Source organism: Pongo abelii, chromosome 16 (genome assembly GCF_028885655.2).
Source record: "Pongo abelii isolate AG06213 chromosome 16, NHGRI_mPonAbe1-v2.0_pri, whole genome shotgun sequence".
Classification (NCBI taxonomy): Eukaryota; Metazoa; Chordata; class Mammalia; order Primates; family Hominidae; genus Pongo; species Pongo abelii.
Genome location: NC_072001.2, coordinates 44462527 through 44490128, shown reverse-complemented (window position 1 = coordinate 44490128; position 27602 = coordinate 44462527). Strand labels below are relative to the sequence as shown.

The 27602-nt window shown below is 52.7% G+C and overlaps 1 protein-coding gene across 4 annotated transcripts in view; it reads right to left on the bottom strand.

Moving 5' to 3' along the window:
* TYRO3 (TYRO3 protein tyrosine kinase) overlaps window positions 1–24929 on the bottom strand; it is a 42236-nt gene extending 17307 nt beyond the window's left edge. For 2 of the 4 annotated variants that reach the window (XM_054531001.2, XM_054531000.2), the window contains exons 1-18: window positions 24572–24926; window positions 22589–22772; window positions 22260–22360; window positions 21183–21353; window positions 19662–19748; window positions 18794–18909; window positions 16401–16578; window positions 15576–15721; window positions 14911–15055; window positions 13781–13910; window positions 13597–13697; window positions 13238–13333; window positions 12819–12899; window positions 12250–12342; window positions 11393–11514; window positions 10846–10955; window positions 10498–10657; window positions 10150–10286 (exon numbers count right to left, since the gene is read on the bottom strand). In XM_054531001.2, the coding sequence (XP_054386976.1) occupies window positions 10150–10286; window positions 10498–10657; window positions 10846–10955; window positions 11393–11514; window positions 12250–12342; window positions 12819–12899; window positions 13238–13333; window positions 13597–13697; window positions 13781–13910; window positions 14911–15055; window positions 15576–15721; window positions 16401–16578; window positions 18794–18909; window positions 19662–19748; window positions 21183–21353; window positions 22260–22360; window positions 22589–22772; window positions 24572–24695 (2282 nt within the window). In that variant the 5' untranslated portion in view covers window positions 24696–24926. 4 annotated transcript variants of the gene reach the window in all.
* Window positions 24930–27602: the final 2673 nt, after the last annotated feature.

Genomic DNA, 27602 nt, shown 5'->3' with positions numbered 1-27602 from the left:
CCTTTCATGCCATGCCTTGCCATAGTGTTCCTCAAACCTTGGGAGAATGTTGCAAAAAAAAAATACCACAAACATATAGGAAAACAACATTATACATTTATAGTAATTCAATTAGTGTAGCAGTGACACTGGCACATGGAATTGGGATGAACAGTCTAGCAACCAAAATAGATATGGGAGTTTAGATAGATGAATGAGGCTATATAGAGAAATAGAGATAGATTATTCAAGAAATGCTGGCTGGGTGTGGTGGCTCACACCTGTAATCTCGGCACTTTGAGAGGCCAAGGTGGGCAGATCGCTTCAGCCCAGAGTTCAAGACCAGCCTGGGCAACAAAGCAAGACTCCATCTCTACAAAACTTAAAAACTGGGCCGGGCGTGGTGGCTGAAGCCTGTAATCCCAGCACTTTGGGAGGCTGAGGCGGGCAGATCACGAGGTCAGGAGATCGAGACCATCCTGGCTAACATGGTGAAACCCTGTCTCCACTAAAAATACAAAAAATTAGCCTGTTGTGGTGGCACGTGCCTGTAGTCCCAGTTAATTGGGAGTGTGAGGCAGGAGAATCGCTTGAACCTGAGAGGCGGAGGTTGCAGTGAGCCGAGATCACGCCACTGCACTCCAGCCTGGGCGACAGAGCAAGGCTCTGTCTAAAAAAAAAAAAAAAAAAACTTAAAAATTAGTCAGGTGCAGTGGCATGTGCCTGTAGTCCCAGCTATTCAAGAAGCTGAGGTGGGAGAATCACTTTACTATCACTTTACTCCAGCCCAGGCAGAAACAGAGCAAGACCCTGTATCAAAAAAAAAAAAAGAAAAGAAATGCTCATAAAATATAGATTGTTCAATAAATGGTGGTGTTGGGACAATAAAAACGTATCTGGGAAAAATAACTTTGAATCTCTATATCACTTCTTATTTGACAATAAATTTGAGATAATCAACATGAAATACTGAAAAATAAACTTTATTGTTTTCTTTTTTGAGATGGAGTCTCACTGTTGTCCAGGCTGGAGTGCAATGGCACGATCTCGTCTCACTGCAACTTCCACCTCCCGGGTTCAAGCAATTCTCCTACCTCAGCCTCCCAAGTAGCTGGGATTACAGGCACCCACCAGCATGCCCAGCTAATTTTTTTTTCTTTTTCGAGATGGAGTCTCGCTCTCTCACCCAAGCTAGAATGTAGTGGCACGGTCTCGGCTCACTGCAACCTCCCCCTCCCAGGTTTAAGCGATTCTCCTGCCTCAGCCTCCCGAGTAGCTACGATTACATGTGTCTGCCACCATGCCCGGCTAATTTTCTGTATTTTTAGTAGAGACGGGGTTTCACCGTGTTAGCCAGGCTGGTCTCAAACTCCTGACCTTGTGATCCGCCCGCCTCGGCCTCCCAAAGCGCTGGGATTACAGGTGTGAGCCACCATGCCTGGCCATTCTTGCCTCTTTGAGACTCACTTTTCAAAACTGCTGTTGTTAGATGATCCTTATAAACATGTTGCTGAGAGAAAGAAACCAAACACAAAGTAATCAAATCTATATGTCTTAGCCGGGCGCGATGGCTCACGCCTGTAATCCCAGCACTTTGGGAGGCCGAGGCGGGTGGATCACCAGGTCAGGAGATCAAGACCATCCTGGCTAACATGGTGAAACCCCGTCTCTACTAAAAATACAAAAAATTAGCCGGGCGTGGTGGCGGGCGCCTGTAGTCCCAGCTACTCGAGAGGCTGAGGCAGGAGAATGGCCTGAACCCAGGAGGCGGAGCTTGCAGTGAGCCGAGATGGCGCCACTGCATTCCAGCCTGGGTGACAGAGCGAGACTCCGTCTCAAAAAAAGAAAAAAAAAATCTATATGACTCCATTTATATACTTTTAAAAGGAGCTACACTGATCCATGGTGTTAGAGGTCAGGATAGAGGTTACCTACGGGGAGTAGGGAGGAGGAGGCAGAGATTGAGGCAGGTCCCAAGGGTTGCTTCTGGGTTGCTGTTAATGCTGTTTCTTAATTTGGATGCTGGTTCTTTGAATCTGTTTGTGAAAATCCTTTTTGATCCACAGTCTCTCTCTCTTTTTTTTTTTTTTTGAGACGGAAAATCCCAAAGTGCTGGGATTATAGGCGTGAGCCACCAGGCCTGGCCTTTTTTTTTTTGAAATGGAGTCTCGCTCTGTCATCCAGGCTGGAGTGCAGTGGTGTCGTCATCTCAGCTCACTGCAACCTCCGCCTCCAGGGTTCAAGTGATTCTCCTGCCTTAGCCTCCCAAGTAGCTGGGATTACAGGCACCTGCCACCACTCCTGGCTAGTTTTTGTATTTTTTTAGTAGAGATGGGGTTTCACCATGTTGGCCAGGCTGGTCTTGAACCCCTGACCTCAGGCGATCCACCCGCCTCAGCCTCACAAAGTGCTGGGATTACAGGTGTCAGCCACCGCCCCCAACCGATAATGAAGGTCTTTTCAATCAATAATTCCCAGATGTTATCTCACAGGTAATCACTACCTGCAGTGAAAGTTAATCACAGCAGGAAAGATTCTGAAAGCTACTTGCCTGGAAGTTTTTCAGGTCTCATGATCTACATGGGAACCAGAATTTGGAGTACCAGCAACAGGTTTTTCAGGATATTTGCTTTCAGAAGCAGCCACCCTATTTCCCTGCCCTCAGCCAGAAGCAGCACAATACCTGTGGCCCTTCCAGTCTCCCCACACTCCTCACTAGCATGGGTGTGGTTCCTGCGCCTCCTGCTGCATCTCCCATGAACTTGCTCTAAAAGCTTTTTTGTTGTTTTGTTTTGTTTCTGAGACAGAGTCTTAATCTGTCACCCAGGCTGAAGTTTAGTGGCAAGATCTCAGCTTACTGCAACCTCCTCCTCCCAGGTTCAAGTGATTCTCATTCCTCAGCCACCCAGTAGCTGAGATAACAAACCTGTGCCACCAAGCCTGGCTAAATTTTTTTGAATTTTTAGTTGAGATGGGGTTTCATGTTGCCCAGGCTGGTCTCGAACTCCTGGCCTGAAGTGATCCACCCGCCTCAGCCTCCCAAAGTGCTGGGATTACAAGCTGGGCATGGTGTCTCACCCCTGTTATCACAGCACTTTGGGAGGCTAAGGCAGGCAGATCACTTGAAGTCAGGAGTTCGAGACCAGCCTGGCCAACATGGTGAAACCCTGTCTCTACAAAAAATACAAAAAATTAGCCGGACACAGTGGCTCGTGCCTGTAGTCCCAACTACTCGGGAGGCCAAGGCAAGAGACTCGATTAAACCTGGGAGGCAGAGGTTACAGTGAGCCGAGATCACACCACTGCACTCCAACCTGGGTGACAGGGAGAGACTCGAGACTCCATCTCAAAAAAAAAAAAAAAAAAAAAAAAAATACACGCCACTGTGCCCAGCTGAATATTTGCATTTTCAAAAGATCAATGGTGATTATCTCTAGGTGGTGGGAGTATAGGTAACTGGCACCTTTTATTATTTTTTGCATTTTTATTTTTATTTTATTTTTGAGATGGAGTCTCGCCTGTCACCTAGGCTGCCACGATCTCGACTCACTGCAACCTCCGCCTCCTGAGTTCAAGCAATTCTCCTGCCTTAGTGTCCTGAGCAGCTGGGATTACAGACACGCGCCACCATGCCCAGCTAATTTTTGTATATTTAGTAAAGACGGGGTGTCACCATGTTGGCCAGACTAGTCTTGAACTCCTGACCTCGTGATCCACCCACCCAGGCCTCCCAAAGTGCTGGGATTACAGGCGTGAGCCACTGCGCCCAGCCGATTTTTTGCATTTTTCTAACTGCCCACGGTGACTCTGTATTATCTTCAGTATAATAAGATTCATTGGGATCCTGTATCTAATTACAAAAGCATTTTGTGCTCAATGCAGAAAACTTGGAAAGCACAAAGAAAGTCCCCTTAACCCCGTCATTTAAAGATAACAGCTGTTGCTGGGCGCGGTGGCTCACGCCTGTAATCCCAACACTTTGGGAGGCCAAGGCGGGTGGATCATGAGGTCAGGAGATCGAGACCATCCTGGCTAACACGGTGAAACCCCGTCTCTACTAAAAATACAAAAAATTAGCCGGGCGTGGTGGCGGGCACCTGTAGTCCCAGCTACTCGGGAGGCTGAGGTAGGAGAATGGCGTGAACCCAGGAGGCGGAGCTTGCAGTGAGCTGAGATCGCACCACTGCACTCCAGCCTGGGCGACAGAGTGAGACTCCGTCTCAAAAAAAAAAAAGATAACAGTTGTTAACATTTTGGCATATGTCTTTCCAGACTTTTCTCTATGTAAAAATCTTTCATCTTTGTGATCTCAAAAAAAGTAAACATTTAAGAGAGAAAGCTGGGGCCAGGTGTGGAGGCTCAGGCCTGTAATCCCAGCACTTTGGGAGGCCAAGGCAGGCAGATCACTTGAGGTCAAGAGTTCGAGACCACCCTGGCCAACATGGTGAAACCACATCTCTACTAAAAATACAAAAATTACCTGGGCATGGTAGTGAGCCCCTGTAATCCCAGCTACTCGGGTGGCTGAGGCCCAAGAATCACTTGAACCCAGGAGGCAGAGGTCGCAGTGAGCCAAGATCACACCATGCACTCCAGCCTGGGTGACACAGTGAGACTGTCTCGAAAAAAAAAAAGAGACAAAACCTTAGGTCTTTAGTCTTCAATTTTATTTCTATTTTAAACAGCAACTAACAGCTTGGAAATGTCCCTAACAGCTAGGACCCGCCCCGCGCATTCCAGAGGCTCCCCCACCAAGGCTGGGATCCAGGTTCCAGGAACTCCCCCTCATCAGGCCTGATTTCTCTCTGGAGACTTGGGACAGAAGAGGCTGTCCAGTTAGAGGGGAAGTTGGCACTAAAGGTCACCATTTAGAAGGGTTGGGCTCAGACACAGCTGCCTTTGTTAGTCTTAGGATATTTTGAGATTTGGTAGCGTGCTCAGATTGTGGGTATGGAGAGGGGCTCCTGAACTCCTCTCTGGCCTCACTTGCTCCTGGGCAAGCCTCACAGCACCCCTTCCTCTTGCTGGCTCGGCACGCTGCCTTTGGAAGAGGGGCACCTGATAGCCTGGGGACTCCAGCATGCCTTTGTGTGACCCGGTCAGCTGCAGGGAAGCATGGTCCCCTCAACTTCTCCTGGCCTAGGCAGGGTGCGGAATCAGAAAGATGGTGAAGATTTAGACCTGAGATACCAACCCCTTACCAACCCTCACCTAAAAGGGAATATTACAAGGACATCTCTTTGTGACTTGGAGGGGCACACCTGGGTATTTAAACCCCAAGTGTGGTAATAGCTGGGCCACCAGGCTGGAGGCAGCTCAATGCATGCACTTAAGCAGCAGGGGCAGCTCAGCAGGAGGGTAGGGCCCACAGGGCTAGACCTGCCCTCCCCCCACTGCCATCCACACCCATGGTAACCATGGAAACATAACCACCCCGCTCCTGCCAGCTGCCTGGGTTCAGACAACCAGGACTGGCCCACTTCCATCAAGTCAAGGCCTAAACTGATGCCAGGCTGGCCACAGAGTGGTTGCAGGAAGAACTGGGATTGGGTGATTTGGTCAGTCCAGGCTTCCCAGCACAGCTTGGGAGGACTACCACAGGAGCCTCCACACCTTGCTGTCTGGGCTGGGGTCAGATGGGGCTTAGTCAGCCAGCTCAGTGGCCAGCAGAGCCGGCCAAATGGCCCCGATGCCCTCTGCCTGTGGGCTAACAGCTACTGTGTGGCAGTAGCCCTTGCTGCAGCAGCAAAAGCCTCTGTGTCTCATTGAGGGGACTCTCTGGCTGGTGCTCTGCCTGCCTTGGCTGCTCAGCCAGCCCTCCGGGGGTGAGTATGTACCGATAGTCACTGGGAGTGCCACCCACTGCCCCCATGCCACTGCCATCCCCAGCCCCACTGTAGGGCTGATCCCCGCCAGGTAGCTCCAGGCTGCCTCCCGCAGTGGGATCCTCAGCTCTCTCAATGTTGATGTATAAGGGGTCCTGGCTGGCGGATAGCACAGACAGCTGGCCCAAGATGTTCTCCAGTTCCATTCGCAGACAAGTAAAGCTCGGGCGCTGCTTGGGGTCAGCACTCCAGCACTGGTACATGAGATCATACCTGGGGTGGAGAGAAGCGTGAGAGAAGGCAGGACCCCTTCCCTCAAAAGCAGGGGCCCCTTCATCATATGGCACTAGGGTTTTAAAAAATTTTATTCCCTGGTGGGGCACAGCGGCTCGCATCTGTAATCTCAACACTTTGGGAGGCCGAAGGGGGGTATTATTTGAGCCCAGGAGTTCGAGACCAGCCTGGGCAATATGGCAAAACCCTGTCTCTATAATAATACAAAAATTAGCCAGGCTCGGTAGACACGCCTGTAGTCCCAGCTACTCAGAAGGCTGAGGTGGGATCACTTTGGGAGGCCAAGGCGGGCAGATCACCTGAGGTCGGGAGTTCGAGACCAGCCTGACCAACATGGAGAAACCCCATCTATACTAAAAATACAAAAAAAATTAGCCCAGCATGGTGGCATATTCCTGTAATCCTAGCTACTCGGGAGGCTGAGGCGGAGAATCGCTTGAACCCAGGAGGCAGAGGTTGCGGTGAGCCGAGATTGTACCATTGAACTCCAGCCTGGGCAACAAGAGTGAAATTCCGTCTCAAAATAAATAAATAAACAAATAAATAAATAAAATAAAATAAATAAAAAATATATTTGTAGAGGAGGGGTCTTGCTATGTTGCTCAGGCTGGTCTCAAACTCCTGACCTCAAGTGATCCTCCCACCACAGCTTCCTGAGTAGCTGGGATTACAGGCACATCCTGGCTTATTATTTCTCACAACAACCCTATGAAAGCAATGATCAAATAGAGATCATTTCCACATTTACAAATGTGGAAACATGCACAAAGAGGTTAAGAACCGTGACTAAAGTCACACACGTGGAAAGTGACAGAGCTGTGATGTGAAGCTAGGGGGGTTGGCTCCAAAGTCCCTCCTATGCTGAGTGGGCAGTACCTACTCAGTAATTCCTCACTGTACAGCCGGACACAGTGGTATGCACCTGTAGTCCCAGCTACTCAGGAGGCTGAGGCTGAAAGATCCTTTGACCCCAGGAGTTCGAGACCAGTCTGGACAACATAGCGAGACCATGTCTCTATTAAAAAAATAATTAATAAGCAAGGTATGATGGTAAGTACCTGTAATCCCAGCTACTAGGGAGGCTGGGCAGAAGATCTCTTGAACCCAGGGGTTTGAAGCTACAGTGAGCTGTGATTGCACCACTGCACTCCAGCCTGGCTGTCAGAGCGAGACCCTATCTCTTTTTTTTTTTTTTTTAAAAAAGGAAACCTACTGAATCAGGCCAGGTGCAGGAGCTCATGCCTGTAATCCCAGCACTTTAGGAGGCCGAGGCAGGTGGATCACTTGAGGTCAGGAGTTCGAGTCCAGCCTGGCCAACATGATGAAACCCCATCTCTACTAAAAAATACAAAAATTGGTTGGGCGTGGTGGCACACACCTGTCATCCCAGCCCTTTGGGAGGCCAAGGTGGGCGGATCACCTGAGGTCGGGAGTTTGAGACCAGCCTGATCAACATGGAGAAACCCTGTCTCTACTAAAAATACAAAATTAGCTGGGCAGGGTGGTGCATGCCTGTAATCCCAGCTACTCAGGAGACTGAGGCACGAGAATCGCTTGAATCCAGGAGGTGGAGGTTGTGGTGAGCCAAGATTGCGCCATTGCACTCCAGCCTGGGCGACAAGAGCAAAACTCCATTTCAAAAAAAGAAAAAGTCCTCACTGTTCATATACAACTTTTGAGTATCTGGAAAAAGCTTCCAGCTCTCCTCCCAACAGGAATTAATTTTTTTTTTTTTTTTTGAGATGGAGTTTTGCTCTTGTTGCCCAGGCTGGAGTGCAATGGTGTGATTTTGGGTCACCAGAACCTCTGCCTCCCGGGTTCAAGCGATTCTCCTGCCTCAGCTTCCCGAGTAGCTGGCATTACAGGCATGCGCCACCACACCTGGCTAATTTTGTATTTTTAGTAGAGGCGAGGTTTCTCTATGTTGGTCAGGCTGGTCTCGAACTCCCGACCTCAGGTGATCTGCCTCCCAAAGCGCCGGGATTACAGGTGTGAGCCACTGTGCCCTGCCAGGAACGCTTTTTTACATACAATTTCAGGAACCTTATAAATTCCCTGAAGCCTATCACTCAGGATGCCCAAGGAATGCCTCAGGCTCAGGTGGAAAAATAACAAACCAAAAAACCTAATGGAAAGACGCTGAGACCAAGTCCAATGAATGCAAATGCCTGACTCTCTTGCCTATGCCCATGACAAGAGCCCCAAGCACTGCCTCACACACCAGCACACCCCCAGCAGGGGGCCCTAGTAATGGCAGTAATCATGCCAGACACTGAGCAGGTCGTGGGAATGGGAATGGTCTGGGGCCGTGGGTACATGGCCAGACTGGGACACGTCCTCAAGGCTGTGCTAGGAGCCAACTGGCGCCTGTCCACCAGGCTGCCTGGGTGAGGCCAGTGCCTGCCCACTCTCCATTGACAGCACCAGCTCCAGCTGGGGAGGAGGCTGCACTGGGGTTTGGTCCCCACTGCCCGTCAGAGCTTCTACAGCTCCAGATTAGAACTGAAGCAGGCTGCAGCTACAGGGAGACGTGAGCTTCCTGCCCCTTGCCATGCCCTGAGCTCTGCTGAATGAACAGGAGGGCCAGGGCCTGGCTTGTGTACTCAAGATTTCCCTCTCAGGTGTAGGTGAGTTACCCACAGCCCAGGCTCAGGGCACTTCAAACCCACTGTCCAAGGGAAGGACCCCACCATCAGGCTGAGCCTTCCTGTGCCTGTCCATGACCTCAGCCCTCTGGAAGTCCAATCCCAGTGCAAGAAATGGGGCAGATTCTTTCTCTGATCACAGTGGCTCCCACTCCCCCTGGGGCTCATGAAAGGTCCTCTGGGCTGGGCGTGGTGGCTCACACCTGTAATCCCAGCATTTTGGGAGGCCAAGGCAGGTGGATCCCTTGAGCCCAGGAGCACAAGACCAGCTTGACAAATATGGCGGAGCCCTGTCTCTACAAAAATACAAAAATTAGCCGAGTGTGGTGGCACGTGCCTGTAGTCCCAGCTACTTGGAAGGCTGAGGAGGGAGGATCACTTGAGCCCAGGAGGTTGAGGCTACAGTAAGCAGAGATCACGGCACTGCACTCCAGCCTGGGTGACAGAGCGAGACCCTGTCTCAAAAAACAAAACAAAAAATACTCACAAAAGTTTGTCTGAAGGCCTAAGGAGCCCTTGGCTTGGATGGAGTGGGAGTGTAAGACTAAAACAGACAAATCACAGTTGTTGTCATAAAGAGTTAAGAGTATATATTCTAAAACCACAGGGATCTAGGTTCAAATTCCAACTCATTCACTTAATAGCTCTGTGACGTTGGCCATGTTACTTAATCTCTCTAATCCTATTTTCTCATCTACAAAGTGGGGATAAATAATAGTCTTTTCCTCATAAGGTCAGAGGAAGAGTACCTGAAAGAATGCCTAAATGCCAGAGCTAATGTCAGTGACACTTCCCATTATCTTGTCACAGGGTCTGTTATCACTCTAGCAAAATGGGTGGTATCATTGCCTGCCCAGTCCTGAGGGCTTTGGGCTTGCAGAAAGAAGAGGAGGCAGTTCCCTTCTTCCCAGGATCTCAGTTCTTTATCTTAGATTCCCAAGAGAGCTAAGCCAAGGAAGTTTTCTTAGACTAGCTGGGGTCTCCAGGACAAAGGTTGTATTCACTAGGGTAGAACAAATAAAATAAAATAAATACAAATTAAAAAAAAAAAGGAATGATGGGTGGGAAGATGGCAGGGAAACCTCCCACACTGTTACTATGCACTGTGCCTTCTGCTCTTGGGGTTCCTGGTTCTCCTTACAAACTGGAGAAAAGAGACTGATAGACAAAGGCTAAAGCAAGAAATCTGGGATGGGAAAAGGGGAAAGAAAGAAAACAGGGAGGTGGTAGATGAACAGTGAGTATGAGGTGGAGTGCAGCCTTCCAACTACAAGGATGTTTCTATCAAAAAACAAAGGTCCAGTTGAGGCTCTTAGTTCCCACTGGGCCAGCAACTGTGGTGGCAGCCATCAGCCAAAACTCCAGATTCCCCTTTCCTTCCAGATCCCCCTTCCCAGGATACTCACACATCCTCCATACACTCCGGAGGCTGTTTCAGGCGGTTCCCGCCAATGAGGTAGTTGTAAATCTCAGCGTTTTCGATGCCAGCGTATGGCGTCTGCCCACGTGTCATGATCTCCCACATGGTCACACCGAACGCCCACTGGGACAGAATCGAGGTTGGGGGAGAAGATGTCACTAGGTGTCCTGAGCCAGGCAGAAAGCCATGGCTCTGAGACAAGCACAACCTGGGGCTCAGGGCCTCATCAGGGGGCAACCAAACCCCAGAGAGCAGACTTGGCTAGGCCCTTAAGGATCCTAAAGGTCTGCTGTCACACTAGTCCCCACCAAGCTTCACAGGCCACCCTGCTCACCACGTCACTCTGCACAGTATACAGGTTGTCAGCCAGGCTCTCCAGGGCCAGCCACTTGACGGGTAATTTGGAGGCACAGCCTTGACGATAGTAGTCCCCACTGTAGATCTTTCGGGAGAGTCCGAAGTCAGCCACACACACTGTCATGTCCTCTGCCAGCCTACAAGGAGCATTGAGGGAGGGAGTCAGCCTTCTGCCATGCTCACAGCCCTATAAGAGCCAGGACATCTTTGCTCCCAAGCTACCCCCATGCATAGCAGATACTGTCCCAGGCAGGAGTCGACCATTAGCTAGCTCCTCTTGGCACCTGCTGCTGTCTCCCACCCTCGAGTCCTCCAGAATTCGTACATGCAATTCCGAGCGGCCAGGTCTCGGTGGATGAAGTTCCGAGAGCTCAGGTACTCCATGCCGCAGGCAATGTCCACCATGAACCGGATCAGGGTCTGGAGGGGTAGGTTCTAGTGGACAGACAGGCCAAGCTCAGGCTTAACCTGCCCACCCAGCTGGGGCAGGATGGATGGGGATCCCTGGCCAGAAAGCCTGAAGGCTGTCCCCAGAATCACTGGAAGGAAGGAAGGGGATGGAGGGCCTTCCCAAGGCAAGGAAGCTTCGGCTAGCCTAAGAGGGAGCCTGGAAGCCGAGACTCCCCCACCCTGGGGCTCCACAAATCCCTCCCCCTAGAAAGGGCCCTTGCCCAGCCTATGTTTCTCAGCAGGGTTTTGTGAGAGAAAAGAAAGCCTGCTAGATTAAAAGGATTCAAACTCAGACCCCTCCTACTCCCACCCAGCTCCATCAGCCCTACCCAGCAAGCCCCTCTCTGCCAGGGTCTCTATGCCTTTCCAGGCCCTGTGTTCCCACCCGTTTCCTCCTGGCCACCCCCACACCAGGTACTCACAAAGGGGTTCTCCCCAATCCGGGAGGCGAGCAGGAAGGCGTGCAGGTCCCCATGCTTCATGAAGGGCAAGATGACCATGGGGATGGGGAGACGGCCTTTAGCCCTGCTCCGGAGGCTTACCCCTGGGACAAGGGAGAGTCAGGAGCTGAGCACAGAAGGATCAAGGGGCAGTTCAGGTGTCTGCATAAGTCCCCACCTGCTGGGTCCCATCTCTAGCTCTGGCTCTGCTATTTGTTATTTTTTCACAGGCTCCACACTGGTCTGGGGACTACCCAGGAGGGACTCTGGCTGCTCCCATATCCCTGGAGCATCTTCTGTCCCCTTCCTTTCCTTCTCTGTCCACACAAGCAGTCTTTGTTGTTTCTGAAACAGTATCTTGCTCTGTCATCTAGGCTGGAGTGCAGCGGCGCAATCACAGCTCACTGCAGCCTCAATGTTCTGGGCTCAAATGATCCTCCCACCTCAGCCTCCCGGGTAGCTGGACAAAGGTGCACACCACCACACCTAGCTAATTTTTGTATATGTGTGTGTGTGTGTATTTTTTTTTTTAATAGAGGTGGGCTGTTGCTATACTGCCCAGGCTAGTCTCAAACCCCTGGCCTCAAGCAATTCTCCCACCTCAGCCTCCCAAAGTGCTGGGGTTATGGGCATAAGCCACCACGTCCGGCCACACAGTCTTCATGTGCAGACCTTTGGCACTCCTCACCTCAAATTTCTGCCAGGACCCTCTTTGCTATTTTGCTATCTATTTATTTACCAGATGAGTCCAAACGTCTCTCCTACCGGCTGCCCTCTCATATTGGTAAAGCATATTTTTAGCCCTATTCTCTATCTGCCTCCCCCAAAAAGGGGCTCACCAACAAGTTTGGCCACGTGTGGATGGTCAAACTCCTTCATGCAAGCTGCTTCCCTGAGGAACTCTTCAATGTCGCTTGAGGCAATGATGTCAGCTAGGAGAAAGGGATGGGGAAGGAGGAAATAAAACAAGATGTGCCCCTAGCTTTGACCCAGGCCTCCTAGGTCTTGTCCTTCAGATGTCCTAGGCTTCCCAGGGAGCCCAGGAAACAGCCCAGCCATGAGCAGGAGAAACCCCCAAGGAGTGGTGCTACTCAGCAACTTCTCCACTTGCTAATGCCTTCCCTTCCCTTTGGTTTGGGCAGCCCAGCAGGTCAACCAACCACAGTTGTAATCACCCAAGAGGGGACTCAGAGGACAGTCACTGCCGATGGCAGAGAGCAATGGCTGGGCATGAATATGTGTGTTTGGATTTATGCTTGTGAATTATTCGTGTGGTAAACAGCATCCCAGTTAGTGCTGCCCAGCTCTTCTTGGAAAATCTAGGGGCAAAGCAGAGCCTGCTTCAGGGTCAGTTGCCCCTCTTACCCTTCCAAGACATGCCCTCAGGCTACAACTATCCCCCACTCACCTTTCAGCATCTTCACAGCCACTTTCACAAAGGAGCCATCCTCTTGCTTCAGCTGGGCCTCCCGCACTGAACCAAACTCTCCTAGGAACCAATCCAAGTGAGGGAGAGTCTCCTTGGCTCTCTGCTCCCTGCCATCTTTCCTCCCAAGTGACCCTCCATGGGGACACAGTCAGCAGACTCTGGGGCCAGTGGAGAAGGCACCCTTGCCAGTAGCCAAAGCAAGAGCATGCTGGGAGCAGCTCCTCAGCCCTCCCTGTCCCCAGCCACCATTCCGCCCAAACATCCCACACCCAGGAGTCTATAAGCATATCTTGTTTACAGGAGCTGACCCAAACCCACAACCTCAAAGTGACCGGGGCAACCAAACACCTCCAGCTACAGCAAACCAGCCATGCCCATCCCCGCACAGCCTCACATACCTTTGCCCAACATCCGGCCCAGGGTGAACTGCTGCTCTGGGATGAGCACATCCTCCAGTTTTTCCTTTAGTTCATCGCTGATGCCCAAGCTGTCCACTGTGGGGAAAGGGTTTGTGGGAAAGAGGGATCTCTGATTCCTGAGCCAAAACCCAGCCTCTTAAACCCCAGACTCTGCCCTCAGAGCATAGAGATGAGCTTAGGTCTCCCACGGCTGGGGTGGTGAACTCCACACAGGCAGGTTTGTGTGCCTGGGGCTCACTGATGTTCAGACTATCAGTCAAATTAATAATTTGGTAAAAGAATGCAGATAGGGGCACAAGACAGCCCATTTGTCCTTCCCATGATCACCCACCACTCACATGTGGCCTCTATGCGCTCGGGCCTTTCTCGATTGAAGGACCGGGCTGCCCGGAAGTGAACGGCTGGCTCTCCCTGGGCCATGACACTGTCAAAGGCTTGCCTAAAGAAAAACCCAGGATTTGGGGTCAGCTCCAAGGTCTTTCATCATTACCTGCCTCTCCCTCCACATCCCCATTTCCTTACCCAAACCGCGTCTCTTTCCGTCTCTTTCGAAGCAGGATGAGGGCCAGGGCAGCAGCCGTCACGAGGGCCGTTAGCACACCAAGGACCACAGGTACCCAGGATGTGCGGCTGTGAGGAGGACCCTGCTGGCCTGTGGGAGGGAGGTGCAGTGGCATGAGCTAGGATGACACCATGGGGTCCCTTCAGAACTTTCCCAGGATGGCCATCCAGCTGGTTCAAGGGGCTCCTCTAGGTCAATAAGGGTCCTGAGGGAAAGGGGCTCCAGAGGAAGGCCTAAGAGTCCTTCCTACGTGGTCAGAGACAGGCCCTGGCTGTTGTGACCTAGAGTGTGACCACGGATTTCTATGCCAATTCTGGGGCAGAGAGAGAATGAGATATAGTTTGTTTGAGACAGAGTCTTGTTCTGTTGCCCAGGCCAGAGTGCAGGGGCACAGTTGCAGCTCACTGCAGCCTCAACCTCCTGGGCTCAAGCAATCCTTCCACTTCAGCCTCCCAAGTAGCTGGGACTACAGGTGTGCAACATCACACCTGACTAATTTTTAAATTTTTTTGGTAGAGATAAAGTCTCACTTTGCTGCCCAGGGTAGTCTCAAACTCCTAGACTCAAGCAATCCTCCCACCTCAGCCTCCCAAAGTTGTGGGATTATAGGTGTGAACCACCACTCCTGGCCTTATTTGTTTGTTTCTTTAGAGACAACAGGCTCACTCTGTTGCCCAGGCTGTAGTGCAGTGGTGCAATCATAGCTCACTGCAGCCTCAAACACCTGGGCTCAAGCAATCCTCCTGCCTCAGCCTCTGGAGCAGCTGGGCCTACAGGCATATGTCACCACACCAGGCTAATTGTTTTTTTTTTTTATTTTTTTTGTAGAGACAGAGTCTTGCTATGTTGCCAGAGCTGGTCTCAAACTGCTGGCCTCAAGCGATCCCTCAACCTCCCAAAATGTTGGGATTACAGGCATGAGCCGCCATGCCCAGCCAAGATAGTTTAAACAGCCCTGGCCTCAACTTCTTCACTCTGTCTGTGGGTCTACTAGGAGGGGAGATGCTACTAGGCTCCTCCCATCAGTCTAGGTTGCCCTTGAAAACCTTGATCCCCTGAGCCTCTGCCCCTCTCCGCCTACAAGCCTCACCTGCATGGTCATGAGAAGAGACCACCAGTGGCTGACTCCAGGGTCCACAGCCAACTGCATTGGAGACGCACACACGTACGATCAGGTCCTTTTGGGGATCCCAGCCTGTCAAATTGGCCCTGGTCCCCTCCACTGTCAGCTCATCCTGCAGCCAGGAAAAGCCCCCACCCCATAGTGAGCCTGAGGAGAAGGCCTCCAGCTGGGGCCTGAGGACAGAAAAAGGTCCAGCTGGGAACATGGGAGTATAGGGGCACTGTGGGTTCAGGGGCTGCCGGGAACACAACCTTCTGGGAGTAATCACATTCCTGCTCTGGGCTGCAGGGGCCTCTCCAGAACACAAACAAGGCTCAGTCCCGGAACGCACAGGTGGGGGATGGGAGCGAACTGAGCTGGGGACAAAGCCTTATCTGTGCCCTCCCCCAGCTCAAGCAGGAATGTGCTTCCTGCTTTATTTACAAAGTGCACACAGGATGCAACCCTAACAGGAGACATAATCCTTTGAGAAGTGGAGCTTGCAGAGGAGGGTGAGGAGGAAAGGATTCCCTGGGGCTGCAGGAGACCCAGGCCCACCAAAGACAACCATTTTGAAATTCTTAAAGGCCTTAGAACCCTGAAGGCTGATACTCCAGGAGAGTGGAGAGAGGGGAGGGTTCTGTCTGTCTTACCTGGGTTCCATTGTCTTGAACCCAGGACAGTTTGTAGGGTCCCAGGGGGCCTTCCAAAGGGGCCTCGGGGATCACTTCTTCCCACTCCAAGATGAGGCCTGAATCTGTGCGGATGGCATGGAGGTTTTGGGGAGCGCTGGCTGGGGCTGGAGCCAAAGAGAGAAGATTGCTAAGACCCCTGCCCTTCCCACCATCATAATTCCATGCAGACCTTTGGAACCAACTCCCAAGAACTAAACAGCTCTGAGAGGCACAAACTGGGGAAGGGTTCACCTCCCAGCTCTGACTGCTCTCACCCATTGTGCTGGGGGAGGGGTAAGCAATGGGCAGGACAGGCAGCACCCCAGCTCGGCAGTGTTGCTCTTCATCACCATGGTTACTGCCTCTCTGCCTCATCCCTCACCACTCCCCTCTCACAGCTATGCCAGCCTCTTTGCAATTGCCAAGCAAGTTCCTGTCATAGGGTCTTTGCACTTGCTGTGCCTTCTTCCGGCAGTGATTTTCCCCCAGATATTTACATGGCTTCTTCTTTATCCTTCAGATCCCAGATCCTTCAGATCTTTATCCTTCAGACCTTTTTAGGGGGGGTTTCCTTAACCACCTGGGGACACTCTTCATCAACCACATTATCTGATCTTTTCCAGTTTGCTTATCTGTTCCACCTACAAGAACTATTTACAAGGTGGTATGTAGTTATATGCAGTAAATGTTTGCTGAATGATGCCTGAACCTCCATCTCCACCAGCACCATTCAGAACTCCAGCCAACATGGCCCCCTTCCCGGCTCCAGCCCTGCCCACCCCCTCTGCTCTATGCATCACTTACCTAGACCCTTGGTCTGAAAGGGCACCCAGTCAGCATAGGGAGAGGGCCCCAAGGCATTGGCACAGCGCACCCTGAGGCTATAGTTGGTGGCGGGCACCAGGTCCCGGAGCAGGCAGGTAAAGGGGGGCACAGGGACCACAACAGCCAGGACTTCCCAGCCTCCTGGGGCCTGTGTCACCTACAGAAAAGCAGAAAATTAATGATGTAGGGAAGAGCCTGTGAAAGATGGAAGATGGGATGGGTGTAGCTATGGGTGCTTGAATGAATGCTTCCTCTATCAGCAAACACTTGCAACCCACGCCCTCCCATCTGCCCCCACCCCAATAATACACGGGGTTCCACACCTTCATGCCTTTGCAAATGCTGTTCCTTTCACTTGGAATGACCTGCTCTTCCTAGCAAAGGCCTACTCATCCTTTAAGACTCAGTGCAAACATCACTCTCTTGGTGAAAGCCTTTCTCAACCATTCCAGAAAACTCCTCTTGTCCTTTTGTACTTGGTGTAAAACTCTTAGGGTATACTTACCACTTATTGTGCCTGTTTACATGCCACTCCAAAGTTCTAGAGCTTCTGAAGCTCAGAGAAAACTGGGAGCCTAGGGCACTATGAACCAGCCCCTCATCTTACATTTTGGGGGCCCAGGGCAAGAGTACAAAGAGATCCACGTACTATATGTCTAAATATTTAAACATTATAAACCAGCTAACAAACTATTAAATAGTTTCTCTCTTAATATTTTGACCAATAAGCCTTCAAAACAACCTGGGAGATCAGGTTTGCATTTGTAACTCTCCAAATCCCTGGAGTCCCGAGTCAGAATGAGGAGGCACTGGAAGAGCTGGCCTGAAGCCAAGGTCTGCACCATGAGGGGCCTCATGTGCACAGGCGTGGACAATGCTGACTGCATATCCAAGCTCCATTCCCATCCCCCTCACGAATGGCTGCCCCTTGGGCTTAGAGGTGCTCATATCACACTGTGGTCCATCCTTGGGAAGATGGAGCAGGGAAAAGGCCCACACAGGCCCCAGAAGCAGACTCAGGGCCATTAGGGCAAGAGATCCTGAATAGCTATAGTATAGTGTGGCAGTGAGGGGATCCTTGCCATCTGGATGGGCATATCCTTTTGGCCCTGTAGGCTCTTTGCCCAGGGGAAAGGGGTGTGGCCAAAGGAGGGCCAGAGTAGGAACCTTTTTTTTTTTTTTTTTTTTTTTTATAGAGACAGGATCTTGCCCTGTCACTCACTCAGGCTGGAGTGCAGTGGCATGATCTCGGCTTACCGCAGCCTTGACTTCTCAGGCTCAAGTCATCCTCCCACTCTAGCCTACTGAATAGTTAGAAGTACAGGCGCATGCCACTGTGCCTGGATAATTTTTGTATTTTTTGTAGAGAAAGGGTTTTTGCCATGTTGCCCAGGCTGGTCTTGAACTCCCAGGCTCAAGCAATCCTCCCGTCTCCGCCTCCCAAAGTGTTGGGACTACAGGCATGAGCCACTGTGCCCAACCTCAGTAGGGTTCTCTAAATGGTGGAGCCCAGAGCAGGGGCCCCTCCTGCCCAGGGGAACTGCCCAGAACAGTTTTGAAAGGTACTCATTAAATGGCTTTTGAGTAAACGGATGAAAATGAGCAAGCCTGCATTGCCTTGTTTTTAGTATCACCTTACCCAGTTTTTCCACTCTCCAAGGCTTAGGGCCCCTTCTGGTCATCTTGTTCTCTTTGGCTTGAGTGGGGGTGGGGGGTAAGGTGGAGCATGATAGTGTGAGTATCAGCAAAGGTTTGAGCTTTCACCTAAGTAAGAAAAACTCGGCTGGGTGTGCTGGTTCACGCCTGTAATACCAGCATTTTGGGAGGCTGAGGCAGGCAGATCACTTGAAGTCAGGAGTTTGAGATCAGCCTGGCTAACATGGTGAACTACTAGTCTCTACTAAAAATTAAAAAAAAAAAAATTAGCTGGGCGTGGCGGTGCATGACTGTAATCCTAATCCTAGCTGCTGGGGAGGCTAAGGCAGGAGAATCACTTGAACCCAGGAGGTGGAGGTTGCAGTGAGCCAAGATGGCACCACTGCACTCCAGTCTGGCCAACAGTGAGACCCTGTCTCAAAAAAAGAAAAAAAAAGAAAGAAAGAAAGAAAATCCTTCCAGGCACCCCAAATCTGTTCTAGTGATCTGCTTTCCAACCTTATGAATGCATGAGTTTGAGCTAATCTGCAAAGTCACTTAGTTACCAGAGCACCCCATGATAAGAGACAGTGGCCTGTGTTCTTCCTGCTAAGGAGCAGAGCCTGAAAAGAGCTGCAGACCAAGCCCCCAGGAGCTGGCTAGTGAGTTTGATACCCCTGTCAACAAAGTGCTGGCCATGCAGCCAGAACGAGCATGGCCCAGCCCAGAGAGCCTACCTGAACTGTACAGGACTGTAGCAGGGCTCGGCCATCAGCACCTGGCATCCAGGCCACACTAGCATTGCTGCTGGAAAGCTTTGTCACGGTGATGTTGAAGGGGGCTGCAGGCAGTGCTGTGGACGGGGACTCAGAATCAGTGCCCAGTAGGGATATGAGCAGGGGCAGCAGGAGGCACGGGAGTCAAGCCTTGAGTCTCTCTGAGGGTCCAGGGCATCCCCAACCTAAAGACGGCTACTCAGCACTCCCAGGATCACAGTAGTACACAAATAAGCAACCAGTAGGGCACAGCTGCTTACACCTGGGAGAGTGCCAGTGCTGTGGAGAGAGGTTGCCTCTCCCTGCAACGAAGGCCCTGTGTGACTGAGGAATAAGATGAGAGGGTATGTGGGGGCGGCACCTCAGGCTTGGGAGATACAAGGGAGAGACAGGCAGCTGCCCCTGCAGCCACAGCCTGGCTCCTGCAGACACCCTCTCCCTCCCACTCTGTGCACCAGCCCTCTGGGTCTCCTCCATCCGGTGCTAGGCTGTTTTCCCCACCCCCATCCCCTTAAAGGGAGGGGCAGAAACAAGGCTGGGCATGGGCCTTGACCATCTCCTGCTGCCTCCCTCCCTCCTTCCCTCCCTCCCAAGGACTCTGCTTCGTGATGGGAACTCTGCTGTGACGTCAGGATTCTATTCTCATCTCAGCCACGCAGGGTCTCAGGTGCTCCCACTAGGAATGGGAGCTATGCCAATTAACCCCTCGCTCCCTAGATCCCAGCAGGACCACAAGGGGAGCTGGAACACAGAACAATTCTAACTGCTGGAGAGCTCGCTGGGAATGCCCCTGGCCTCATCCACCCTTCCTCCCTGCCAGCCCTCCTACCTTGAAGGTGAACAGTGGCTGTGCGAGAAGAGGCCAGGCCTTTTAGGTTGTGAGCTTCACAGGAAAACATGGTGCTCTGGGTCACCCCTGGGGCCAGAAAACCTCAGTCAGCTCCCCAAGCAGCAACCCCCACTCAGTGCGGGATTGGGAAAGGCGAATACTCAGGCTCTGGTCTGAACATCCTTAAATCCCTCCTGAAAGGAAGGGGCTGGGCAGTGAGGCACGGTGAAATGAACAGGGACACTGGAGTCTGGTGAGCCTGGAGAGGGCTCTGTTTTCTCATCTCTCAAACGGGAGAATTGTGAGAATCAGGTAATGTGTGTCAAGTGCACGGCATGCTAAACCCTCCCACCTCCATCCCATCTCCCACACACAGCACAAATTGCCCCCCTTTTCTGGTCACTCTTTTTTGCGCATACCAGAGTGAGCCCTTCTGTTTGCTCTGTGCCCCCTTGGGGTTGTTATTTGCAGACTCTCTGCCTTGCAGTAGTTCTCAGCTCTTTACGCACGTGTCTTGTCTCCCCAGTTATACTCAGTTCTTCAGCTTCTATTTCCTTTGTATTCCCGCTGTCCCCTGTGGTGCCTAGCACAGTGTGGTGTGGAGTAGGAGTTCAGTGAGTGCTTATTATCAGGCTGCCTGCCTGAGGGTCCCAACCACGCACACCTGGAAGGAAGTGAACCCAACCTCCTCTCTAATCTGCTCCAGCTCAGCACCTCCTGAACAGGACCTGCACTTGCTTCCAAGAGGTCTCATAGTCCACCTCTTCTCAAGATTCAAATTGCTGGAGAACCTAGCTCAGCGCCCATTTCCCTGGCATCTTCCAGCACATGAGACCAAGCTCAGACTCCCATCTTTTTTGCCCAATTCAAGCCTCAACCAGAAACAGTATACTTTGTTTCACAAATAAGCAAGCCTTACAAGCATGTGAGGGTATGTACCCAAGAAACTTGGGGCCCAGGTGGGTGTGCAGGTGTGACTGTGCAGAGGTATGGACAGACACAGTTGTTCAGGAAAATGTCTGGAGGTTTTCCGGAAAGTGCCATTAGGGGAGGAAGCCCTGTATCTTTGTGCTAACCTCCCCCTACCCCTTCTCTCTCCCTCCTCTCCCCTCTCTGCAGCCTGAGAGTCTTGTCTTCTCAGTGTCTGCCAGATACTCCTCCCTAGCTCTGCGTGGGCTGGTTTCTGGCTCCTTCCCTTGGGAGGGGTGGGGGATGGGTGCCCCTGGTCTCATACAATTCATCTCTGAGGGCCAGCTGTGCATGGCCTGGACTGCTGTGAACCAAAGGTGGCCCCACACCCTCCTTAAGCACACACAGCAGGATCACCACTAATCAGCCCACCCAGCCAGCCTAGCACACCTGACTAATGAGCTTAGTAATGGTGCAGCTCACATCCCCAGACACTGGGGCTTGCTCTGGACACTCACAACCGCAAGCTCAGTGGCTGAAACTCTGCCAGCTTCAGTGCCCTCCAGGACCCAGCTCCTTCTCCACTCCAAGCCCTCTTCTGAGGCTGCTCACCTGTTACATTTAAAACAGATGGAGAGGGAGCGGGTCCCCCAATCTTCGTAGTTCCTCTCCACCAGACAATGGTAACAGGTTCAGGGGGACCCACAGCCTCGCAAGACAGTTGGAAAGGGGCATTGGGTGGCACTGCCAGATCTTTTGGCTCCACTGTGAAAAATGGCACACCTAGGAGAGAAGGGGAGTGAGGAGTGAGCCCTGCCACCTCTTGGCTTCCTACTGTACAAATCACAAGTCTGTTTACATCTGAAGTCCTCCACGCGGAAGGTTCCCACAGGCCCCTTATGATTAGGTCAACAGCAGAACAGGCATCTAGCTTGAGAGGCAGGCGGTGCTTCTCTTTTTCAGGCTCCTTAGGAATTTTTTTTTGGTTTTTTTTTTTTGAGATTAGTGGTGGGGAGGTCTCTCTATGTTGCCCAGGCTGGCCTGGAACTCCTGGGGGCTCAAGTGATCCTCTGGCCTTAGCCTCTGGAGTAGCTGGGACACAGGCACATGCCACCATGCCTGGCACCTTAGACATGTCTTCCATGCTGCCCCCTTAGGCATGGCAGATTTGGACAGCTCTTCTTGCAGTAAGAGAGGAGACTGGGGGTGGAGAGCTGGGAGAGGGGCATAAAACTCAGGGGAGTGGGTGGGAGCTTCAGCAGAGTTCTGCTGCCAGGCCCCAGCTCCCATTCAGGGCCCTTTGTTACTTTCTTAGTCACTTTGTTTTCCTGGGCTGAACAGCTCTGAGCTCCCGCAGCTGCAGAGCCTTCCTCCCCTCCCCCTGCTGGCCAGACCACTTGGCAGAACAGGGTCCAGTCCCAGATGGATGCTTGAAGCTTGTTGCTCAAGCAACGGAAACAGACTGCACCCCACAGGTTGTGGATCCCAGTTGGTCCCTTGGTTCCCAGATACCCAACTCCAACTGGTAGGGTCTTCCGATGTCTGGAGTGGGCCTACAGCCTGGACAACCAGGCCCCACAGAGCAGTGGGGCAGCCCAGCTTCTACTGAGTTCTCCACTGCAGAGGTATAGTCACCAGCAGACAGCACATGCTCCAGGCCAACACGCCCATATGGCTCTGCCTCCTCACCTTCTACCGTGAGCCACACTGGCTGGGAGATCTCGGTTTCGCCCCCATCCTCCACCTGGCACCAGTACCGGCCGGCATCAGAGCGCTCCACTGACTTCAGGCTGTGGAAACAGGATACGAGGCTTGCTTCCCAGGGCAAGGGGGGCAGCTCTGCTAGGCAAACTTGATGAGTTCAGCCTGCCCCGACTTCTGGAAGGTCCCACAGGTAGCCAAATAAAAAAACCACAGACCTCTGGGCATCAGGAGAGGGCCCCAGCTCCCAATCCCCAAGGAAAGAGCATAGCCTGCCCCCTGGCTGGCAGCCCACACCTGCCCCCACAGGCCTGCACCTGAGGAAGCCGATCCAGTGCTGCTCGCTGACTGGGATGTACAACTGGTCCAAGTTCTGGACCACAGCCCCATCCTTCACCCACTGGATGTCAGGCTCCTCCATCCCCTCCACACTGCAGTTGAGCTTCACCGGCTGCCCCTGAGACACTGTCAGCTTCACCGGGGCTCCCATGAGCTTCAGACCTGAGGGGTGGGAAGGAACATGTGTCAGCCTTGAGAGGGACTCTGTCTCTGTAAACAGTTCCCATTCTCTTCTAGAAGGTAGCTTCTGTGTCAGACAGAGGGCTCTTTCTCAGCCAAAGTCAAGGAAGCAGAGGTAGGACAGTGTGGAAGGGAAGGTCGCTGGACCTGGGCGAAGGGAAGGGGCATGGCCAGCTCTCCAAGTTCCCTCCGGCTCTAAGGACCTCTTCCCCATGTCCTCCTTCTGAGCCCAGACAGCAAAAGGAAGGCAGGCTGGGCTGAAATGATGGGAGTTACCCTACTGGGGCAGGCACTGCTCTAGGAATGACTGCTGCACCCAACTAGTGCAACAGGCTGCCAGCTCTCCACCCAAGGTGTCAGCCCAGACCCTGAATTGCTGCCAGCACCCTCTGCACCCAACCTTACCAAATGAAGCAGGGCTGAAGAAGGAAAGGAGGGGGTGCTCCCCTGAAGTGGAGAACATATGGCTGCAAAACGACGTCAGATCAAACACATGGCAGCCTTCCTGGCAGCCATCCGCTCTATTAATACCTGAATGTGGGCAGGGGCGAGTGCTAGGAAGGTGGGAGGCAGAAGGGAGGGCTGGGGCCCTGAGCAGGGAGCCTAAGACCCCTGAGCCACTGCCACATCAACAGGGGCCACTCTTTGGAACTTGCGTGTGCGCGCGCGCGCGCACACGCACACACACGCGCGCACACACACACACACACACACACACACACACACACACACACACACACACACACACACACACACACACACACACACACACACACCCCTCTCCTGGCCTCCTGGCTTGTTTTTAAGCAGAGAGAGGTGCAGATCAAGTATCTGCATAACTGAAATCCAGCCCTGCTTCTTCTTGCCCTTTGCTATGTGACTCTAGGCAAAGTCGTGGGCTCCCTGAGCATCAGGTCCACACCTTTCAGCTTGTAAATACTCGTCACCCCGTTTCCCTTCCCTTCCCTGAGAGGCTGATATGGCAAGGAATGCTGTCTCAAGAGAAGATGCCAGCGGGTGGCCGCTGTCCTGGCCTGTGGCTCTTTCCTGCTCCCTTCACCCTCTCAGGACCAGTCACAGGACGGGGGCCAGGCTCCTGCTCCCTATATGCCCAGCAGTCCCCGAGGTGCGGGGTGGGAACTTGGAGAGCACCGTGCTGCATGGAAGGCTCTTGTCACCAGCAAATGCCTCAGTGGCTATGTGGGAACACAAGACTAACCCCTCCCAAAGACCAGCAACCTGGCAACAGCCCATCCTCTCCAAGGTTCTGCTTTCAGGAAGCTCTGAGGGCACAGGAACTCGAGTGTGCCCATTTGTTTTTTGTGACTGGGCACCCTCACAGCCCCTGTGTACCTAAATGGTATCAGGGTGGCCTTTGGGTGCCCAGCCCCGGCCCGTGTGGTTTCCGAGGCGGACCTTCGCGTGCGGGGCAGGCAGAATGGGGTCCCCAGTACTGGGAAGGAGGGAGCTAACAGCTGGGAACATCGAGGCGGGAAAATGCAGTCCCAAACACTCCCCGCTGACCACACAGCCCACACCCCGCTCCCTTCTCTTCCACCCCGCCAGAAGAGCCCCGAGCGCCAGAAAGTTGGGGGTGGGGGCCCGGCCGGAGATCTGGCGGCGAGCACTCCGCCGCGCGCCCTGTCCCAGCCCCGAGGCTCGGCCTTCGGCTCCGGACCCTCACCCCGACTCCGGCCCGCCAGGCCCGTCCCGGGCTCCGACCCCCGGCCGCGCCCCTCCGCAGCCCCTCGCTTCCCGCCGCCTCCCGGGCTAGCCCCTACCTGCGGCGGCGGACTCCGGGAGCAGCAGAGAAGCCAGAGCCACCAGCAGCAGCCCGAGCCGCGGCGGCGGCGGCAGCGGCAGCGGCGGGAGCCCCGGCCGCCCCATGCTCCGCCTCAGCGCCATCGGCGGCGACGCCGCACCATGCCGGGCCCGGCCCGCGAGCGAGGAGGGAGGAGGGCGGGGAGGAGGAGGCGGGAAGGGAGCGGGAGGGAGGAGGGCTGCGGGAGGGGCTGGGGCCGCCAGTGGGGTGGCGCTGAGGCGACTGCCTCCGAGACCCGCGCCCGCCTCCGGCCACGGTCGCCGCCGTCAGCAGCGCGAGGTCCCCGGGGCCGCTCCCGGGCCAGCGCGCTCCTTCCACTGCCGTCGCCGCCGTCGCCGCCGCTGATTCATGTTCTTCTCCGAGCCGCCGCCTCCTCCCGGCCCGCCCGCAGCCCGAGCTCGCACCGCCCCCCCGCGGAGCCCCGGCGACTGGCTCGGAGCGCGAACCCCAGCCAGCGCCGCAAACCCCCGCGGCCCCGCCGGCGCCCCGCCGGCACACCGGCCCCAGCCGCCCCCGGCCAAACCTGAGGATCTGGCTTGGCCTCCAGGATGGGCTCCCCAGCCACGCCCCTCCTTTCCCTAAACCCGCTCCAGCATCTTTTCTAACCCAGCACTCCAGAGTCTTCCCTCAAAACCCCGCTGGCAGCCCCCACCACACCCCAACTCTTGTTCGGACTCTGATCCCAGAATCCAGCACCCCCCTCTCAGGACTTAGAGCACCTCAACCCCTAGACACTCCCATCCATCTGGCTCCCCGAAACTGCCGTGACCCGGGGCTCCCCCAGCAGGATCGGCTAGCATCCCTTCGTGCCTCCCTTTCATTGAGCCGTTCACCCAAAATCCCCATATTCAAGTCCTATTGCCATGCCTTTATCTCCAAGTCCCTCCTACCTGAAAAATGCCCATTTTCTCCAGCCCCACTTGCCGTATGTTTTCCAGCTTGGGTCTTGAGTTTCCCAAGATCTTGGTAATCACCAGGTTTTACCTAATATACATCCCCACCACTACACTACAGAGGCCAAAGCCCAATTGCCCAGATCTTTTTGGGCTGTCATTTTTCCTTGTTGCTTCCCCTGCTTCTACCCCTTTTCCCAGGACCTGGTGTGAAAGTTGGCTGTGTCGTCACACTGTCCAGTCAAACATTAGCTATTATTAGTAGACCACCTTGCCCACAGTAGGCTCTCCATAAATAAATAGGCAGATGCCTGTTAAATGAATGAATAATTGCTTCAGAGCCTGCCCCACAAACAGTAATCACGAGGGTGGCCTTGCCCACAGACATCCTGTCAGGCACATGCAGAGCTGGTTCCAAACCAAGCCTACCAAGTGTGCTCCTCCCCTTGCCCTTCCCTCCAGGGGGAAGCCCACCCCACACCCCTTCCGGAGGTCCTGGGTAGAGAGGAGGGACCAGCCACTCAGCTCCAGTTGCCGCAGGCTCACTGGATCTTTTCAGGGATTCTCCTGAGCAGCAGGGGCCTGCCTCTTCTTCCACTTGGCCCCAGCAGTGCTTGTTTATTAATTACACTAATGATAACAACAGCAGTGCTGGCAGCAGCCTGAGACCCAGCTGGGGGCGCCCCCAGGCGGCAGCAGGAGGAGAGACTCATGAGGCACTGTCAAGACATGGATGGCAGGTGCCAGATATCTCTGTCCCTGTTTCTTTCTTTTTTTTTTTTTAATTGGCATATTTGTTTATTTCTCAGCTTGTGAAAATGTCCTTAATTTGTTGATGTAGCAAACAAATATCAACTTTGATTGCTATGCCAAAAAAACAGAAGATAATCTGCTTTGCAATGAACTTTATATAGTTAAAACTGCATACAGGCAACATGCTATATATGAAAAAGTTACTAACTGAACTACAAGTATTAAATACTGAATAGAGTTAACAGTTTATTATAATTTATTTTATTTAACAATCTAGGAAGTTCGCAGCCATCAGCAGTTCTAGTACAATTTCAGGTGCAATTGGGAATTCGGGAATCTCAGTAGAGCTGTTAGTGTAGCGAACCTTGTAGGTAAAATACATGCATACTTTCGATAGCACATGTGAAGGTATCTCTCTAAAATTGACCTTATTGGTTTCGTTCTCAGCAAACTGACCTCACAGCATAAACAAAAATTAACTTAAGACCAAAGACCTAAATTTAAAAGCCAAACCCATAAAACGCCTGGGCCAGTCAACATGGCTTTTATCGTGCCTGATGTTAATGCATGTTCTATTTTTACAATAAATTCATGGCCATCAGATGATATCAATTTGACATACGTGGCATCAGCGCCTTCACAGCCACCATAGGTTTTCTCCTCTCCATCCATTTTGTTCTTATGAAATTCTACTTTGCTTCCCCAGGAACTTTAGCAGTTTCCTGGTGAGGCGAGGACGCACAGTGTGTGGCTCACTTCCGTCTCCTCTGTCTCTATTTCACTGAGCTCTCTGCCAATTATTTTCTTCTTCTTTCTTCTTCCTTCTTCTTCTTCCTCTTCCTCCTCTTCCTCTTCTTCTTCCTCTCCCTCTCTTCCCCTTCCCCTTCCACTTCCCCTTCCCCTTCCCCTCCTCCTCCTCCTCCTCCTATCCTTCTCTTCTTCCTCTTCCTCTTCTTCTTCTTCTCTTTCTTCTTCTTCTTCTTCTTTTTTTTTTTTTTAGATGAAGTTTCACTCTTGTCGTCCAGGCTGGAATGCAATGGTGCGATCTTGGCTGACTGCAACCTCTGCCTCATAGGTTCAAGTGATTCTCCTGCCACAGCCTCATGAGTAGCTGGGATTACAGGTGCCTGCCACCATGTTCAGCTCATTTTTGTATTATTAGTAGAGACAGGGTTTCACCATGTTGGCCAGGCTGGTCTCAAACTCCTGACCTTAGGTAATCCACCCACCTCGGCATCCCAAAATACTGGGATTACAGGTGTGAGCCACTGTGCCTGGCCTCTCCGCCAACTTTCTTGAGCACTGTGGGTCAGCTTCAGGACCCTTTCCCAAAGGAAAAGTCTT